Genomic DNA, 20,369 nt, shown 5'->3' on the forward strand with positions numbered 1-20,369 from the left:
GTGTAAGTTGTGTGAACATAAGTTTTCATCCCTTTATGATAAATACCTACGTGTGAGATTGCAAGGTCATATAAATTTTATATGAAACTGCTAAAATGTTTTCTAGAGTGGATGTGTCCTTTGGCACTCCCACCAGCAATGCAGGAGAATTCCACTAGCTCCAGCTTCTCTACAGCACTCTATATTGTCAGTATTTTTTTATTTTAGTCATTCTAAACTTAATTTATACTTTTCTAATGACTAATGATGTTGGACATCTTTGTATGTGCTTATCTGCCATTCATGCAACCTCTTTGGTGAAGTGTCAATTCAGACCTTGTGCCAATTGTAAAATTAGGCTGTTTGTTCCTTATTATTGAATTTTGAAAGTTCTTTATTAGATTCTGGATACAAATCTATTGTCAGATAAGCAACTTTCTCCCAGTACATAGCTTGTTCTTTTTAGTCTCTAAATAAAAACTTTTTACAGAGCAAAAGTTCTTAGCAGTGAAGTCCAATTTATAATTTTCTTAATGAATATAATTTTTTTGGTACTATATATAAGAACCTTGCCTAACTCAAGGACTGGGAAGATTTTTCTCCTATGTTTTCATCTAAAAACTTAATTTAATTTTATATTTTGTATTTAGATCCATGATGTGTGATCCATTTTGAGTTAATTTTGTATATGGTATAAAATCGGGTTCAGGCCCTTCCCCCCCCCCCCCCCCCACCCCGCATGTGGATGTCCAGCATCATTTTTTAATAAAACTATTCTACTTCGTTGAATTGCCTTTGTACCTTTTCCAAAAATCATTTGACATTTTTTTGGACTCTATTTTTGTTTTCTTCCACTGATATATGTGTATATCCCTTCTCCAAGACTATACTGTCTTGATCACAGTGGCTTCATGCTAAGTCTTAAAATGTTGTAAATCCTCCAATATTACTCTTCTTTTTCAAAAGTGTTTTTGGTATTCTAGTTACTTTGCTCTCCTGTATAAATTTTATAATCAGCTTTTCTGTATCTGAATAAGTACTAATGAGACTTTGATTGGAATTGTTTCAAATCTATAAATCAGTTGGGAGAAGATTGACATCTTTACTATGTTGAGTCTTCCAGTCCATGAATATATATACAGTATGTGTCTCTATTTACTTAAATCTTTCTTGGTATTTCATTAGCATTTTGTAATGTTCAGCATATAGATACTGTATGTATTTTATTAGATTCACACTTAAGTACTTATTTTATTTAGAACTATAATAAATGTAATTTTTAAAAAAAAAAATTTATTCCAACCTCACATAGCTACTTTGTAGAAACTGAATTGGTTTTTATATGGTAATCTTGTATTCTAAAATCTTGCCAAATTCACTTATAAATTCTAGGAATTTTTTCTATATATTCCATGGAGTTTTCTACGTGAACAATCATGTCATCTGTGGAGACATTTTTTCCCTTCAAATCTTTATTTTTATTTCTCTTTCTTGCCTTATTGCTCTTGGGTAGGATGTTTAATATTATGTTGAGTATAAGTAGTAAAAATGGATATCCTTGCCTTGTTTCTGATCTTAGGGGAAAAGCATTTGACCCTTCATGACTAAATATGATGTTAGCTGTAGATTTTCACCTATGAACTTTATCAGATTAAGGAAGTTCCCCTCTACTGATAGTTTCTTAAGAGTTCTTATAAATGGATATTGAATTTTTCAAAACATTTTCCATATCATCTTTTTGCTTGTTTGGTTTTAACTGTTAACATTACTACTTTGTTGTGGGGTTTTTTAATGGTTATTTATTTTTGAAAGAGAGAGAGGGAGACAGAGGATCCAAGCAGCCTCCGTGCTGTCAGTGCAGCCTGATGTGGGGTTCAGACTCATGAACTGTGAGACCATGGCCTGAACCAAAGTTGGCTGCTCAACCGACTGAGCCATCCAGTTGCCCCAACATCATTACTTTGATTTTCTAATATTGAGCCAACCATGTACTCTTAGCATAAACCCTCTTGGTCATGGTATGTTATTAGTTTTATGTATTGCTGGATGTGATTCCTAATTTTTTTTTTTTTTGAGAATTTTTATGTCTCTGTTCTTAAGGTTAGTTTTACTGTCTTTGTCTGGCTTTGGTATCAATAATGATGGTTTCATAAAAATGAATTGAGTAGTGTTCTCTCCTCTTCTGTTTTCTGTGGCACAAGAAAATGAAGAAAACGAAGATAAAAAAAAAAAAGGATTTTCATAGACCCTCTTGCGAGCACTAAGAATTCTCTTCTCACTTCCTAAAGCCAGAAACAGAGGATTTCTCCTAGTATTCCCTCTCTCCACACCTCACGCTCACTTTGGACTACCTTGAGTCCAGGCTGGGGGATACAGGAAGAAAAATTACAAACTCATTTCTATTTTGATGGTATTTTCCAATCTAGTCATCTTTTCCAGTCTTCCTGTTAGCATTTACTTTACAGCATCCTCAAATCGCTACTCTGTGTAAGTTTTTTTTTTGTTTTTTTAATTTTTTTTTTTTCAACGTTTATTTATTTTTGGGACAGAGAGAGACAGAGCATGAACGGGGGAGGGGCAGAGAGAGAGGGAGACACAGAATCGGAAACAGGCTCCAGGCTCTGAGCCATCAGCCCAGAGCCCGACGCGGGGCTCGAACTCACGGACCGCGAGATCGTGACCTGGCTGAAGTCGGACGCTTAACCGACTGCGCCACCCAGGCGCCCCTACTCTGTGTAAGTTTTATAACTGCATTCTCTCCAGCTTCTGGATCTGCTTAGAGTGAGAGGGACAGGATTCTATCTTTCCTGGAATCCTTAAATAATTTTTAAAGAAAGGGAACTGGCAACTAATGAAGAACAAGGTATATTAGATATTTTTGCTTTGAGAGAAAAGATAAAAAAGAAGCCGAGGCAAACATTCCTAGGCCTTGAAACTTAATTTATACTCCCATTAGAAACTGGAAATGTTGTGTAACTAAATATACATGTGGAATTTGTGTTACTTTGCTGTTAATGGATAATAAATTAACTCCAAATGTGGTGGCATGCAGCAACATAAATTTATTATCTCATAATCCTGTAGGTCAGAAGTCCATGTGGGTTCTGCTGGATTCTCTGCTTAGAATGTCACAGGGCTAAAATCAAGATGTCAGTTGGACTGGGCTTTAATCTGGGAGCTCCAGAGAAGAAACTCATTCTACTTGTTCACATAATCTGGTTCCTTGTGGTTGTAGGATTGAGGTACCTAATTACTTGTTAGCTGTCGGCCAGGGTTTCCCTCAGTTCCAGGGCCGCTCATTCCTTTTCACCTGACCCCCATCATCCTCAAAGCAGCAATGACATATAATAGAGCCCTTCTCATGCTTCAAATCTCTCTGACTTCCCTTTCTGCCTCCTTCATATATAGGGTTTATATATTAAAGGGTTTATATATCTAGGCCTACCAGATAATTTCTGTGTTTTAAATTCAACTGAGCTAGTCTTTTTATCACAAGTATAAAATCCCTTCACAGCACAACCGTACCTAAAGTAGCGTTTGATTTAATAACCCAGGGAGAGACATCTTGGGCAGGGGAGTCATCTTTAGAATTCTGCCTACCACAGAACCAGATTAGAATGTTTGGCAGTGCTCCAGCATGATTAGACCAAACGTACTTCGTGCTGAGTGGAAGGCCCAGTGCTACATATTAATGATGAAAAGTAGGCACTCGAGGAACTTCTTCATTGGTGGAAGATATAATCTCATAAAAAGATACTTGTGCAAGGCTAGGTTTGTGGATCAACTTTTTGCAGAAAATGCTGAGCGCTATCCTGAAGATTAGGCATTAGGCAGAGAAAGAGTACAGTAGACAAAGGACCAATCTGAGCAAAGGCCTAGTGATATAACATAGCAGGAGCTGGAGGAAGTGGGCTTTATAAACTCTGTGATATTTCTGGAACCTTAATGTGCAAGGGGGAGAATGGCTGCAGATAAAGAAAGGCAGGGATTTTTTTTTTTTTTTTCCATTCTAAGGAGCGTGGTCTTTTGTACCATAGGTAAAGAAGAACCCTTAAAGAGTTTTAAACAGGAGTGAGCCAATCAGGATCACATTTGAAACAAATCATTTGGGGGGCGCCTGGGTGGCGCAGTCGGTTAAGCGTCCGACTTCAGCCAGGTCACGATCTCGTGGTCTGTGAGTTCGAGCCCCGCGTCGGGCTCTGGGCTGATGGCTCAGAGCCTGGAGCCTGTTTCCAATTCTGTGTCTCCCTCTCTCTCTGCCCCTCCCCCGTTCATGCTCTGTCTCTCTCTGTCGCAAAAATAAATAAACGTTGAAAAAAAAAATTAAAAAAAAAAAAAAAAGAAACAAATCATTTGGAAATTACTCTGGAGACTGGATTAACAGGAATTGTCTAGACAGATCATTTAGGCGGCTTTATAATAGCTGAACAATATCAAAGCCATGGAGGGGAAAAAAAAATGGGGAGTGGCTGGAATGCTGGAGAGAAGGAGATTGGTTTCAAGCAATATTTTGGAAGTTGAACTTAATCATTGAGTAGATTTGGACCAGGAAAAGAGGACATGAAATGAGTCAAAAAGTCCAATTTCTGATTTGAGCCACTTGCTAGATTATAGAGCCATTAACTGCAATAAGGAATATAGCACGCCCAAGAGGAGTTAATGGATTGTTTTGGATAAAAGGATGAGACTATGGGAGTTCAGTAGAAAGGAAAGATTCATTCATTTTTTCCTTCATTATATCATTAAATACACATTTAGTACTCACTGTGGACTGGACAGTAGTTTAGACACTCAGAATATTAAGATGTAGGACAGCCCTTACTCTCCAGGAGCTCACAGTTCACTGGACTGTGACAGATACATAAGAAGGTAACTATAAAAATAATATAAACAGGTGCCTGATGAGCCACGATGCACAGGGTATTCTGGAAGCATTGCATGAGCAGCATCTTACTTGGCCACAGGGGTCAAGAAGGATTTTCTGGAGGAAGTGACTCAAGGACTAAGTCCCAAAGGATAAGTTAAGGTAATAACCACAGATGTAAACAGTCACTGGGACCACAGTAGGATCCATATCAAGATAGTAATCAGCAACTCATACATAGCATTCCACCAGTGACTTGACAGTCTACAGACAGGGAAAATAGATCCCTTAGGCTTTGCCATTGGTTTAGGTGGATATTGGGCAACTTCCTGAATGGATCACTAAATTGTGTCTAGAGCTGCAGAAAGAACACTTCAGACCCTTCGCTTAGGTTGTGCATATTACGAATCCAGACAAAAGCAGATGGCTTCTGGCCCCAACACTTGAGTCTTCTTTCTGCTATAGCTTTGTTTTGGTTTCCTGTTGGTGCTTTCATCTATTAAGATTGTCCTCTTTTTCATTGTGGCAAAAGGTAGTATTATTTTCTGTGAGGCCATGGAATTTGGAAGCCCATGTAAAGGGTGGGTAGGCAGAGCAAATAAATGTATGGATCATTCGAACCATCCAGTTTTCCTAAAGTATTTACCCACCAGCTTCTTTCAGTACCCCCAAACCTACAAATCTAAAATAATGCCTTTCAACAAGTGGTGCTGGTATAACCGGAAACTCCCAAGTAGAAGGAAGAAGTTGAACCCCTACCTCACACAGTACTCAAAAGTTAATGCAAGGACAATCACAGGCCTAAATGTAAGAGGTAAAACTAAAAAACTTATAAAATAAAACGTGTCAGTCTTCATGACATTGGGTTAGCAATGGTTTCTTGATAGGACCCTGAAAGCATAATAAAAATAATAAATTGAAATTCACAAAAATTAAAGTCTTCTGTGCTATAGATGATAGCATCAAAAAAACTGAAAAAAATCCACAGAATGGGAGAAAATATTTGCAAATTCTCTATTTGATAGGGACTTGTATCCAGAATATACAAAGAACTCGTGTAATTCAATAATAAAAAGACAACCCAATTTTGAAATGAGCAAAACATGTGAATAAACACTTCTCCAAGAATATATACAAATGGCCAATAAGCATATGAAAAAGTGCTCAATATCATTCAGTGTTAGGGAAATACAGATCAGAATCACAATGGGCTACCACTATATACCCACTAAGATGACTGTAACCAAATATAACCCAGAAATCCCACTCCTAGGTAGATACCTAAGAGAATTGAAAATATGATCACATAAAAATTTCTATGTGAATGTTCACAGCAGCATTATTTATAATAGCCAAAAAGTAGAAACAACTCAAGTGTCCATTAACTGATAGTGGATGAATAAAATGGGGTCTATCCATATGATGGAGTATTATTCAGTTACAAAAAGGAATAAAGTACTAATACATATTTCAACATTAACGAACCTTAAAACCTTTTGCTATGCTGACAGAAACCAGACCCACAAGGCAAGACATTATATAATTCCGTTTATATGAAATGTCCAGAATAGGCAAATCTATGGCGACAGAAGTTAGATTAGTGGTTGCCTGAAGCTGGAGGTGGGGGATGGGTGAGAGGGACTGCTAAGTGGGCTGGGATTATTTTGTGTGTGGTGATAATAATGTTCTGGAAGTAGACAGGCAATAATTGCACACTCCTGTGAGTTTACTAAGAAACCATTGAATTGTACACTCTAGGTAAACTGTATGGTGCGTGAGTTAACATGTCAATAGGAGGTGAAAAAATGATTCATTTAAGTTAGGGTGTTATTTCTATTTAAAAAAAATAGGGGAGCAGGGGACATTTTAGTATTGCAAAGGGCGAGTTAGATATCTGATCCTTTCCAGTGGACACCTAGTTAGAAGCAGGACTCTCAGGGTTTTGCTGGGCCTGATTAAAAGAAACACATGGGAAGGCACACTTAAAAAGGATGGCACCCTGAGGGAACCTGGGTGGCCAGGAGAAAACTGTAAGCTGAGGAAGGTGAGAAGAGGTCCTCCTTATGAAGAAAAGTATAGAAATTAATTTGATCTGCTTAACGATCTTGCCAGTAGCTTCATCTGGGTTTATATCTTGTATTACATCCCCAGTCTCCAGTGAAAAGAACACTTGTTAGGTTAAGTCAAGCTCACACATAGGCAAGACACAACGTGCCAGGCACTATGTATAATGATGTATGATGTGTTCTGCCTTCACGGTGCTTATAGTCTTATGTCTTGACTGATAACAAAAACAGAAGTAAGAAGAAAGCAAAAACAGAAAATTAAAGCTAGTTAGTTTTAATATGAGGTAACTAAGCAGCAAATAAGGACAACATCTGGTGTATGGTGTATGGTACATATAAAATGGACTGTAGGTTTTAGGAGATCTCAGTCTACACTTGCTTCATTCGATGGGGTGTTTAAATTTTTTAGAATGCAGAATGTAGGGAAAGATGTAAAGGGACTCTTCTGGTTTGCAGCAGGTCACAAAGGGGAAACAAACTTTTTCTACATATACTCAATCAGAGAAGGAAAGGCTACTTCAGTTAGTTGTGTGGTTTTTTTTTTTTTTAATGTTTATTTTTGAGAGAGACAGAGATGGGGGAGGGGAGAGAGGCAAAGAGAGAAGGAGACAGAGAATCCAAAACAGGCTCCAGGCTTTGAGCTGTCAGTACAGAGCCTGATGCGGGGCTCCAACTCATGAACCATGAGATCATGACCTGAGCTGAAGTTGGACACTTAACTTACTGAGCTTTTCAGGCGCCCCTGGACAGATATTTTTTAATACTGGTATTTGTGTCAAGCATTGTGCCAGTTACTAGGAGGTGTCCTTTTGCCTTGGAAGAAAGAACACCAGTTCCAGTAACAAACTGAAATAGCTGCTTAATTTTGCCTCAGAGTGAGAGGGCAGAAGTAGATGTCCATGGGTGGCCTTCAGTCTATCAGGAACAGTCACATGGACTGAAACAGGAAGGTAGGCATGTAAGTAGTCCCGGGAAAGTGTTCCTTTGAGTAACTACATGGAAAGAATAGTTAAGTGATGAGTAAAAGAATGATAACATCTGGCATCCTAATGAGTCTGCTGTGCAAGTGCAGGGAAACTTAAATAGGAGCTTGCCAGGGAAGGAAGGGCTTATATTCAATGACAGAACTTCAACAATTTTTTTATCTTTTTTAATTCTGTAGCAGATATCAACTTGGATATATCAAAGCCTTTGAAAGCCAACCTGAGTTTTACCAAGCTGGATCAGATAAACCATTTTTTAAAGAAGATAAGAAGTGTACACAGCAAAGAGACCTCAGCCCCATTGGACACCATGTTGAATAAGGATGAGTTTCCAGCCTCCAAGTGTTACCGTGGAAAGTTGTCTAAACCTAAAGTTCATGGTGTTGGAGCACAAAAGGTTCCATTTCAAGAAAACCTGTGGAGAACTATTTCTTGCTTTCAAAAAATCACTGTCCATACTACTCAGATTGTGATCTCCATGGAAACTGTTCCCCATCCTAATAAACCATGCCTGTTAGCATCTTTATCAACCCTCAGTGGAAGCCTTAATGTCAAAGCAGCACAAAAAGTACCTGGTAAGTCACAGAAAGGGGGAGAGGGGAATGATAATATGATTTGTTAACATCTGAAAGTGCATAATTTTGAAGATTCATAGAGGTTAAAAGTTTGAAGGGCCACTACAAATAGAGACATTTCTGGTCTGTGATCTTATTTTAACAGACAATTTTATAACAAATCCTTCGAACCTAAATATTTTAACACCCTGAATTAAAGTTGTATCCGTCTCTTCAGGCATATTCCTACAAAGGCCTACAAAACCAAAGCCATCCATTTCTAAATTTCTTTTTACCTAGAATAGTGGTAATGGAACAGTGGATTATCAGGTTTTGTTAACCCTTAGAGCAGTGGTTCCCAAAGTGTGGTCTCAGAACCAACAGCATCAGCATCACCTGGGAACCTGTTAGAAATGCCGGTGTTCAGACCCTACCCCCGACCTACTGAATCAAAAACCCTGGGCATGGAGCCCAGAAACCTATTCCAAAAGCTCTACCGGTGATTCTGATGGACTGTGTTAGGTCACTGGTCACACTTTATTTAAAAAGAGAAGAATTGTTCTGGTGGCAGGTGTGCTGCACAAAGCGTAGTAATAGAAACCAAGGCTCAACTTTGCAAGGACAATACCATTGATGGTGCCAGCAATACCTGGCAGAGAAAAGGCTGTGCTTCAGTGCCTCACCTAGCAAAGAGTGGCACGCACTCTGCAAACTGGATGTCGTTGATGGGTGGAGAGCTGAGGAATTAACGGGCAGTGACATCTACGTTTTCTTCTTTTGCTACCATGACTGAAGTGCTATGTGCTCTTCCACACTGAATCAAAAAGTGTAGGCAGAAGGAGTGGGAGGAGGGGAAGAGGAAAGACAAGGTACAGGTAGGAAGTAACACTTTTCAATCACAGAACCTGCTAGCTACTGTGGGAGTTCGGGGCACAGTGCCAGAAATTTTACTTTGAAAGTAAAAGTAGCAAAAGGGAAACATTTTCTTCCACTTGAATTTGCAGGAAAGAATTGGGGCTAAAGGGGATAAAGTAAATCCTGAAACTATACGCAACTTAGTTGCTTCCTAAGAAGTAGTTAAGTGGCAGCTGGAGACTCACTGGAACTTAGTTCCACATAGCCATTTTGGGCACAGTAGTTTAAGAGATAAAGGGAAAGTTTTATGGTGGAGAAGTACAAATTTTAGGCCAAAAAGTAGATGATTTATTTCTTTCTCACCAGAAATATTTGTGACCAAGCCAGCTAAAAGGACTGTATTTTTTTTTATTGTCTTAAAAGTTAGAAGTGAAAAATGTAAGGTCCATGGGACATGAACGACTATGAAACACTGGAGGCTACAATGCCTGATTTATCCACAAATAAATTGCAAGCCAGACAAGGTTGGGCCCGTTCCCACGCCTTTCCAGTTGTACCTTAATCATAGTAGGGAAAGGTTAGCATTCAGACACAGGAAAAGAATTTAAATGGACTATACTCAATTCTAGGTCCTTTTCTGTTTTCCTCCTCATTTCTTGTTTTATTCATTTTCTACTCATTTTACCCAGTTTTAATGGTGTTTGTCCTCAGTAAACATCTCTAAAATGTAGTTAAAATCCTCTCACTGACCTCTACAAGATAGTAGCCTCACTCTGCTTTTGTAACTTGTGTTTTCCCCCTCATACCAGAAAAACTACCTACCCCTATCCCTTTTACAATCATGGGCTTCAATGTAGTTAAACACATAATTAGAAACTATAGCTCCTACAAAGATACACTTTATATAAGTCTAACGTGTAATGGCCAACAAACGTTCTAAAGTAGTTACTTGTGTCAACAAATCAAATCAAATTGAAGTTAGCTATTTAACAGGAACAATTTTATTATGAGAACATAACTAACACCAAATCTGTTTTCCCTACATTCTCCTCAATGTAGTGGCATGCTCAAACAGTTTAAGAAGATAACAAAGCCAGCAAAATAATAATTAATTACAATTAAATAAAATTGGGGTAAGTTCTAGTTATTGCTGATGGATGATTTCTGAGAAATTATAATTGAGAGACTATTACATATTTGTCAAAAATTGATTTTTTAGCTAAGCAAAACTTTTTAAGTCAAATATAATTTAAGCTTTGAACATTAATTTCATTATATTGAATATCTTAAAAATTCATGCTTTGCAACCTGGATGAAATATACTCAAATCTGTGTTCAAGGTATATTTTTGACGAGTGGTAAAAAGTATCCCTCACAAAAAAAAAAAAAAATCCGCTTTACCAGTAGTTCTATTTCTTTTCGTATTCTGCAAGCGACATCATTCTGCACTGAACTAAACTTTTTTTATAGTGTATCTTTGAGCTCAACAGAGTTAATGTTAGAGTTTTATAGTTTGAATCTAATACAGAAATACTTAACTGTGTCTTTGATTTTACAGTTTATATAACTATTGTGACCATCTGCAGCAGCTGCACTTTTCACATTATTTGCTGAACCAAATTGAGCACAGTGACAAAAGTAGTCATCTCAGATGTACTATTAAACAGAGAAAGAAAAGGGAGCATTGCCTGGGTACAGTATAGCCATCTGCTGTACAGATGTTATTGTATAGAATGACTTAAGATAAAATAATTGTAGAAAATTTTCATTAAAACCTCAACAATTTGCACTTGTTTATGCGAATCTGCATAACTCCCCAATGAGACAACACACTTGGGGTTTCTTTGGTTCTCACTCACTTTCTCTTTGATCCTTTTTGATGTGCTGACTTTAATAAACACAGTCAAAAACACTGCAAAAACATCATGGAAAAAACTACAAAGGAACAATTATAGCAGCAGAAACTACTCTAATCCCTAACTTACGCAAGCTATTTTTAGTGAAATATTTTTTTTAACACTCTTTATGTGACAATGTTATATAAACAGGGTAAAACGGTCCTTTCCAGATGAGTTTTAATTTAGGAGCTGAAATAGACTTGTAATGCCAGAGGAATCTTATGTTCTAAGTAATATTTAGAGAAACACAATGGGGAATGTGTTATAGTCTGTAAGGTACAAAAAAATATTTGAGTTCATCTAATGATTGTATTTTTTATCATCTAAACCATCCTAAGTTTAGGAGAAGAATATAGGGAAAGGGAATGATAAAAGCCTGACAGGGGAAAATTAATCTTCTTCCCAAGACATTGATAATAACACTTAAATCGAGAACCACTCTCGTGTTCATTTACTGGCTTTTGCAACAAAATATGTACAAATTATTTACTGAAATGTTTTCATCATTTGAAACAAAATGAAATGGTTAAATATTTTCAACTTAAAAGAAAAAAAAAGGAAATCTACAAGTTTTTCTTAGCCTTCTGTCCTATCCTGTGACGCTAAACTATAAGAGTTTCAAGGGACTTGATTTTTTTCTTAATTCTACTCTGCAGATGCTGGTGTAACAGTGACTTAAAATAACCTAACCCATATTTCTGCTGGAGTACTTATGTTCTTCCATATGTCTTTGGTAAAAGGGCCCTAAAGTTCTGATTTTAGTAGATGTAACGCTTAGATTTTTTTTTTAAGTTGGTATATAATATTGAAAAAAAAATAACAGTGAATCTCATTTAGAGATGATATCTTATTTTCTGAAACATTTTAAGGCTGATAGTATTTCTTTTGCTATCCATTAAATCAGTCCCATTCTACAGTGTGTTCTTTTAAAAAATAATCCCCTTCCCCCTACCTACACACACAACACACAATCTTTTTGCCGTTTGAAGTATGTCATTTTGGAGAAACCATAAGTATATAGCTATAAATTGTGAACGTAGTGCTGCACTTTCCACAGGCCGGGTGGGGAGTGAGCTGCAGACTTTAGCTCCCCTTGTCAGAGTAAATTATGGCTCTATTAGGGCAGCACTCCTTAGATTTTGGCAAACAAGGGTACACAATTCAGGCTGTGAAATAGCTGTCCTTTAGGCTGCCTTGCTCTTGTTCAGGGACACTTGGATTAGCAACTTCCATGTAAATAAGGAAAAGGGAAATAGGGTATGAACAAGCTAGATGGCACAGAGGGTTGGGGGAAGAGCCTAAGTGAGGCCACCGTGGTTTGCATTTTAGTCTGACCTGGGGAAAAGTTGCAAGGATCCTCCTTCCATAGGCACGTAGGGGACTTTTCATCCACAGCAGAAAGCAATGAGTTGAACCCCTTTTGGTCAAAGAGCTGTAGTTCAAATAACTTTCACTACCCAGTCTCTGCCATCCAGATGTACTGTCTTTGTGTATAAACAAGAGTAGAGAGGAAGAAAGCATAACCACATTATCTTTCACGTACACCAATGCCTCTTCTTTTGTTCACTGAATTCAGGACCAACCAAATGCAAAGAACCTAAAGTTCCTTTTTATGTATTGAAAAGTGAAACCCAGTCATTAATTGATACAAAGTGGAGTTCCAGCTTTTCATTCCATGGTTAACTGGATCTCCTGAGGAAAATCTCTTAAGGCGTTGTCATAGCGTTGGATGCTGCAGAAATGCAAGTAAGCCTAAGGGGAAATAAAACGTTAAATTAGATATGACTACCTAAAATAATATGTTGCAATAGCAAGCCATTTACAACACCCCAAAGACTTTTGTTACTTTTAGAAAGAAACAGCTTCTCTTTCCAATGCCTGAACAATAGGAAATGAATTCCTTGACAGTGAAAGTCAGAGGACAAACTTAGCTTTCAAGCCACCACTGAGGACTGAAGGAGGAGTACAGCTTGTAGACAGCTATACAAATCACTAACAAACCTTAATGAATATTGGGTGTGGGCATCAGGGTCCTGTCATTTTTGACACTATGTCCCAAGTAGCTTAAATCCAACACTCAAGGAAAGGTGGAGACCTCATTGGGTCTGTAACATCTGGGATTTTATTTGTCATTTTGGCATACCCCGCAAGCGCAAAAGAAAGAGTAAAAGGGGATTATCTTGACAATGAAATGAGTTACTGAATCTTGTGATAATGAAAAGCAGAAGAATTCTAATGCCTTTCTATAGTCCCTGAGGTAGAGGTGCGTTTATAGTTTTGCAGAAGTAAAACGTAGGCAGGCAGAACAGATGGCCTAGAGTCCCTGAAACATGACACCCCTCATCTCAGAACTGAGTACCACTATTAATCCTGGTCAGATTCCCTCTTATTACTTTATAACAAGGTTCAAAGTTGCTACTGATGAACTGGCGTATCCCTCTTGTTTTACTCTTAAATTACCTATATCGATTACTGATTTTTTTCAACAGTGATATTTTTCTGTATATACTGATGGACTATTGAGACATTCAAAAGAAGTAGAATAGGAAGTTCTAAAAATTGAACAAGAAATAAGTTAGCAAAAGTAAAATTCTCACAGATTTTTTTCAATATAATGTGTCATATTATTTCTCTAATATGGTGGGAAATAAAAACCCTAAATGTATAAGATACTCTCTTGGAGAATAATTCTCTCGTCCTCTTCTTAGAAATCACATGCAGTGGAGAAGAAATCCCACCATACAAATGTTATGCTCCTTGTCGGAATTGTTCCCATAATGTATGATTAACTAGAGTTTAGGACAATCATAGTCAATATTAATATTGTTATCTTGGATCTTTTTTTCACACCCTCAAAAAGAGAGGTAAAAAATTAAGCATGTCTTTTGTTTTTTAAAAGAAAAAACCCACTGGGAGATAAATGTTCAGATGTTTACCACGGTTACTTACTCTTTTGTTTAACCAAATTATATTAATGCAGTCTTCTAGGTCTTTCTCTTGGGATACTTAATTTTTTTCTGTTTTAAAAGGTGTGTGGGTTTTTTGAAATGTCTTTTAGGTGATTATTGTTCTTCATGTACATTTTTTGTTTTAGTGCTATGTGGTTACTATAGCTGCTTTGGATTCCAGTGGGAAGCCTTGAAAATACATAGGAGAGTAACTTTAGAAATTAAGAAGATAACCACTGGGTTGAATTTCTAATGTGTTAAAAACCATCTAATAAGCAGCCACCTTAGGATGCTGAGCACTGCCATGTGCTGTGGTGTGGTGAACATGATGTACCTGCCCAGCCTTTCGTAGAGGGAGATGAGCTCATCTCAGAGAGATAACCATCTCTGACTTTTTCTTCTGATTCATCATCGACCTGAACTCCATTTGAACCTTGTTAGACAAAAAACAAGCAGAATTCCTGGCCCAAACTATAAAATATAATTAAGCCCTTCTGAAATGATGTGTAAAAGAACATTGCTGTACCCCCACTTATAACCACTACCACCACCACAACCAATAAAGTTAAATCAAGCACTGCCTGTAATGGATTAAAATAATAAATGTTCCTGGATTTCAGTGTTTGAAGTACTTGAAGAAAACAGGCTCCCAGCAACCCGGGTAGCTGAATGCAGGAGAGACATTTATTAATGACGAGTTCAAGGATTTGGCCTGTTTAAGATCATTACTTTGTGTTTACTGTGTGTTACACATCTTTTATATTTTTACGCAGCCCACATGTGTCCACATGCAATAATGAAAGCTTTTTTTCCAACAAAAGAATTGTTAATTGTGTAAATGTGGTTCTCTTGGGGAATGTGAAGTCTTCCTAGGACTCTGCTCCTTGTAATGAGAAATCCAGTACAATTACACTCTTCCAAGTATATCCACCTTCAGTCCTGTCTCGAGCTAAATTGGTCTATTTCTTCTATCGTTTTTAGTTACCAAATTCCAAACTTAATCTAGACAACTAGAAAACCGTTGGCCTTAGGTTATATATTTTACAATTGTGTCCCATTGCAGTGGACTTTTTGTATCTTAAGTACTGTAGAAAAAAAATCCTTTTTATTTCTTCTCCAAAGAGTTTTAACAAAGGTATGGTAAAGAATGATTCTCTAGTTTTAGATACATTTTGAGATAACAAAAATGCTATCAGTTGACATAAAGATATCTCACTGCGAAGTGCTTTTAGAGAAGAAAGTTTCCAGTCTTAGCTGGTAATTAAGCCTGGAGATCTTAATAGCTTCTCCTCTGTATCCCAATGATAGCCCCTTATAGGTCACTATTAGGTGAAATGGACAAGAACTGTCACAACCCTCAGTGCTAGGACTGTGGAAAAAGATTAGCATTAATCTCTTTGCCCCACTCCACTGAATCTGTGACAGCATTTACTTTTGCCTGTGGTCACAGCAAATTGCCCTCTCATCCACATAAGCCATGAGTAGGCTATTTGCTAGGAAAGTTTCTGGCAAAGCAACCTCGTCAGTGATGAGTGACTAAGGACACATCTTAGATGTTCTTTTGCTCTCTGGCTGGGCTTCTCTGGACCTGTAGGCTATGTTGGAATAACATACTGAGGCTGTGAAAGACAGCTAAGGACAGGAAAAAGCATTTATTCACAACCCTATTGCCAGTTGGAAAAATGAAATTACTAAGAGCTAACTAATAGCAGTAGTTTTTATAGAGCAACCTGGTGCTGGAAGGGAGACAGACAGAATCTGAATCCTAGCCCTGCTACTTACTGGCAGTTGATCGTGGTAAAAGTTACAACACAGCTCATTTCCAAAACGAAGGCAAAAATACTTAATTCACAGGCCTCTTGAAAGGATTAGGTGAAATAATTAACTCAGAGTACCCTACACATTTCTTGGCACAAATTTATTTAATTCCTCTATAAATGTTGGGTTTTTTTGTATCTTCTTTCCCTTCCTTCTCCCCATACCACAGGAATACTAAAGTCATAGATCATGAAATGTATTAGTTTAAAATTATATTAAAGATCATCCTTTTTTTTTTTAATGTTTATTTACTTTTAAGAGAGAGAGAGAGTTCCAGCAGGGGAAGGTCAGGGAGAGAGGGAGACAGAGAATCTGAAGCAGGCTCCAGGCTCTGAGCTGTCAGCACAGAGCCTGACACGGGGCTCAAACTCAGGAGCTGTGAGATCATGACCTGAGCTGAAGTTGGATGCTCAACCGACTGAGCCACCCAGGCACCCCAAAGATCATTCTTTACTTTATCAAGAACCCTCTTCTCCCTTTTCTCTCATAGACCTCATGATCCAAACACATTGCATTTAGGATTAGATAGCTCACGTAACTATATCAACTTGATATGACTGTAACCAGAAAGAAAAATTTTTGTACATTCCCGAGCCTGTTTTAGATAGATCCAGGATTTCTTTCGGGCCCTTTGAAATACTGAAAATACCTCATGAACCCCCATTACTATGTGGAACTCCCTCAGGGTCAAAGAACCCTGGGTTGAGGCCCACTGAGCTAGTCCTAACTCCCTCCTTGAGTTAAGGGTGAAAGATTAAGTGATTTGCCCAAGTACATTCTGCGGTGGAATAGGGGCTATACCATGTATCCTGGCTTTCGGTCATCAGTTATACTAGTCTTAAAACACCCGAATTATGCAGATCAAGACCAATCTCTAAACCATTGTAGTAAATTATTAAGCAAGTCATTTTGCTTTCAACACTGTTTGATTAAGTTTATACCAGTTCTTCCATCCATGCAACTTACTTACAAAAAAAAAAAAAATCACAGCAGTTTCCTCATGTAATTAAATTAACCAGCTACTGTATTCCTCTAAGAAACTTTTGAAGTATGTATTTATTGTTGTTCTTTCCTCTGGAAGAAGGTTGTCATATACTTTCCAATATGCACAGTCAGATCTGCCAGTCTGCTGAAGAAAAAAACCAAAACAAAAAACAGAGCCACATGGTCCAATCAAGTTTTATTTTTCTAACAAACTGACACTACTGTGAAAACAGTGAGCATGGCAGCAGGTTGGAGAAGAAGGAAGAGGCAAAGTGTATCATCCATTACTCTTCGGTGTTTTTAGTTTTTTTCTAGAACCTAAGAGTTCTAAAACATTTCTCAAAAAATACTTTTCCCAGACAAAGGGCAAGTATAAATAGCCAACTCAGTAGACAGTTTCACCTTTGATGAGTGATTCCCTTTTTCTTTACGTGCAAGAAAAAAAAAATCATGTTTCTGCTTCTTGTCATTTTATTATGGCTAAAAGAAGAGGTTTGGGTTAGAGTGGGGGGTGTCAGCTTTTACTCACTGGTGAGTGACTGGGTGAGAGTACCTGGGGATTGGAAATCCCACCCAGGAGAAGTTATCAGATGGGATGGGATACATGTTAGCCATGACCAGTTGGGCTCTTTTTTTGGTGGCTAGGCTTTTTAGTAATTTTGAGAGCACCAGCATCCCTTTCAACATAAACATCAGTATCCATGTAGTTCTCTGACAACTTTGTTATGTTTTGATCCATACATTAATCTTACTCTATAGTTTACTATATTAGTAGGTACAAATATGTAGGCATATTACAAAATAGGAGGTAACTAAGTACAATCTGATCAGCTTACATATTCTGATTAAGAGGGATAAACAAGGGGTTTTTTTCATGGTTAAAATACCCAAATGCCACTTTTATGTACTTCAGCATCATTAGTTGAAGGAACTAGAAATGAGAAGTGTCCTAATCATCTCTTTATGCACCATACTTATAAAATCTTTTTCTGGTCATCTAGTTACTTATGGTCATCTCTTTACAGATCATCTGTTTATAGACCTTTATAAATTTTTTTTCTTCCTCACCTTTTGAGGCACCCTGATGCTTCACTATTATGCAAATTGACCTATAGATGTATCTAACCCATGCTTGCTGATTTTCTAGTAGCCTTAGATTATTTCCAGCTGTATAAAAAAATACCTGGATATGTTTTGCTAGCACATGTCTTCACTGAGTATTCTTTCTCATGACACACGGAAGCATTGATTTAGACTGCGTTTTGCATAGTCAGCATGTAAAGAATAGGAGCCTTACCAAGTGTCTAGGAGAGACTGACGACGTAGGGCTGGCAGCATCTTGTAAACATTCTCCCAAACAAGTGGTTTGCATTTATTAGTCTTGTGAAGGAGTATTTGAAAGGTCATGAAACTACTTGTTCCTTGAACTAAGTTTTTACACTCCATGAAAAGTATGTCAGGATGCAAAGCAAGCAAGATTATTTGTTTATCGTACCAGTTGTTTCTGAAATTACTTCTCAGTGTTGTTACACCTCATTTAGTTTAATTAAATATCTGCCGTGGGTTTGCTAGAGCCGAAATTAAAAATACAAACACAGACTTTTGAAAGAGGCCAATGGAATAATCAGGCAGAAAAGCATGCTGTTGAATGGAAGGAGGTAGAAGAGGTTATACACTGGGTCAAAATGACCTAATCACACAATCGCTCAGTGCAGTGTGGGGTCCTCAAATGGATCCTGGAACAGGAAAAGGACATGAGGGGAGAAATGTGAAATTCAAATAAGCTCTATAAATTAATAGTACTGAGGTTAATTTACTGGCTTTTGATAATTGTGCTATAGTTTACATACATTGTTAACTTTAAGGGAAGCTGAGTGAACGAGATCAACTTTGCTAAGAGCCTAAAATTATTTCAAAATTAAAGGATTTTAAAAATGACCTGATAAATGATTAAGTAACTTTAATAATATTCATGCTTTCAAAGTGTAAGTGACCATTTAAAATCTAGACTTTCACAGTATATTTCTTTAATTTTTTTCTACTCTCCATACTGTTTCTGGAAATCCAGGGGAAAAATAACAGTTCAGAAAATCTAAAGGATAACACATCAAACACCTATAGATTTACCAGCTAGGACAAATGTAAACATTGTGTCCTATTTGCAATATGTGCACAGACACGTGCACACACACACACACACAGATGAACCGTCACAAAACCATTCAGCCTTTTCCAGTGCTAAGAAGATAGCACTTTATAGTTTTTATATGCAATCATTTTGTCCAACAATGCATTAGTTCTCTAAGAAGAAGAATAGTTAGCATGCCTGAACTCAATTTCTCTAGCCATTTATACCAGATTTAAAATGTGTAAGTATCCAGTTTACATGAGCTCTGAGTATTCTCTGTGGTCCTGGGATCATGTGTGTGGTGATATATAAGACAAGATTCACTTTATCCCAAGGAAGGTATTTAACATACTTCCTGATGAAAAAACAAAGAGGAGGGGATGATGTCCCATAGGCTGGCTTCTCGCTGAGTGAAAGAAAGGGAAAAGGAAAATTAATAACCCTGTCATGAGTCCCAGGGATTATTTTCATATTTTGTGGTAAAAGTGTAAAGTTTGGCTTACCATTTATAAATGACCCTTTGTGAAATTCATCACCACGCTTTATTAAGTGATCATCATAATTTCTTATTACTGGTCATTTGCGCCAAGATTAAAACCACTTGAACTAACATGTTTTTCTATTATTTTGTTGTAGCTTTTTAAAAATGTAGCAGGAAATGTTCAAAAGGAAACAGATTCTATTTAAAAAAATTTGTTAATGTTTATTTATTTTTGAGAGAGAGACAAAGACAGAGTGCGAGCAGGGGAGGGGCAGAAAGAGAGGGACACATGGAATCTGAAGCAGGCTCCAGGCTCTAGGCTCTGAGCTGTCAGCACAGAGCCTGATGTGGGGCTCGAACCCATGAACCATGAGATCATGACCTAAGCTGAAGTTGGACACTTAAATGATGAGCCACCCAGGTGCCCCCAGAGATTCTATTTTAAACTTAAAAGCTGGTGCTTGTGGATGAACCTTTCTGTGGTACCACAGACCACTGGAACCCCTCATTGAGGAGCAAAGCCACAACAAACTGTATAGCCAGTGTAGTGGGCAAATGGGTACATGGGTATGAGTTAAATCAGCTGCATAAGCCTCAGGTATGAACCACACCTCATCTCCTTGTAGGTGTATGGCACAAAAGAGCAGACAAGGGACAGAAGGGACCAGGCAGGGCACATTTGTGTCTCCAGTCGTGTGTTTTCTTAATGCCTTTAGACAGTGCCTGTTCTGTGTCCTCACTGCCAACATAAGCATCTTAAATTCTCAGCGCCACCTGTGTGTTTAAACAAGTCCATCATCATTGCTGGTAG

At 37.7% G+C, this 20,369-nt stretch overlaps 1 protein-coding gene across 6 annotated transcripts in view; it reads left to right on the forward strand.

The window, feature by feature from the left end:
- Positions 1-20,369, forward strand: part of VPS13B (vacuolar protein sorting 13 homolog B) — a 795,663-nt gene that overhangs the window by 622,966 nt on the left and 152,328 nt on the right. For all 6 annotated transcript variants that reach the window (XM_040494096.1, XM_040494094.1, XM_040494093.1 and 3 more), the window contains one exon: positions 8,072-8,467. In XM_040494096.1, the coding sequence (XP_040350030.1) occupies positions 8,072-8,467 (396 nt within the window). The remainder of the gene's footprint in view (positions 1-8,071; positions 8,468-20,369) is intronic.

This window comes from Herpailurus yagouaroundi, unplaced genomic scaffold (genome assembly GCF_014898765.1).
Source record: "Herpailurus yagouaroundi ecotype Mexico unplaced genomic scaffold, PumYag 186, whole genome shotgun sequence".
Taxonomy (NCBI): domain Eukaryota; kingdom Metazoa; phylum Chordata; class Mammalia; order Carnivora; family Felidae; genus Herpailurus; species Herpailurus yagouaroundi.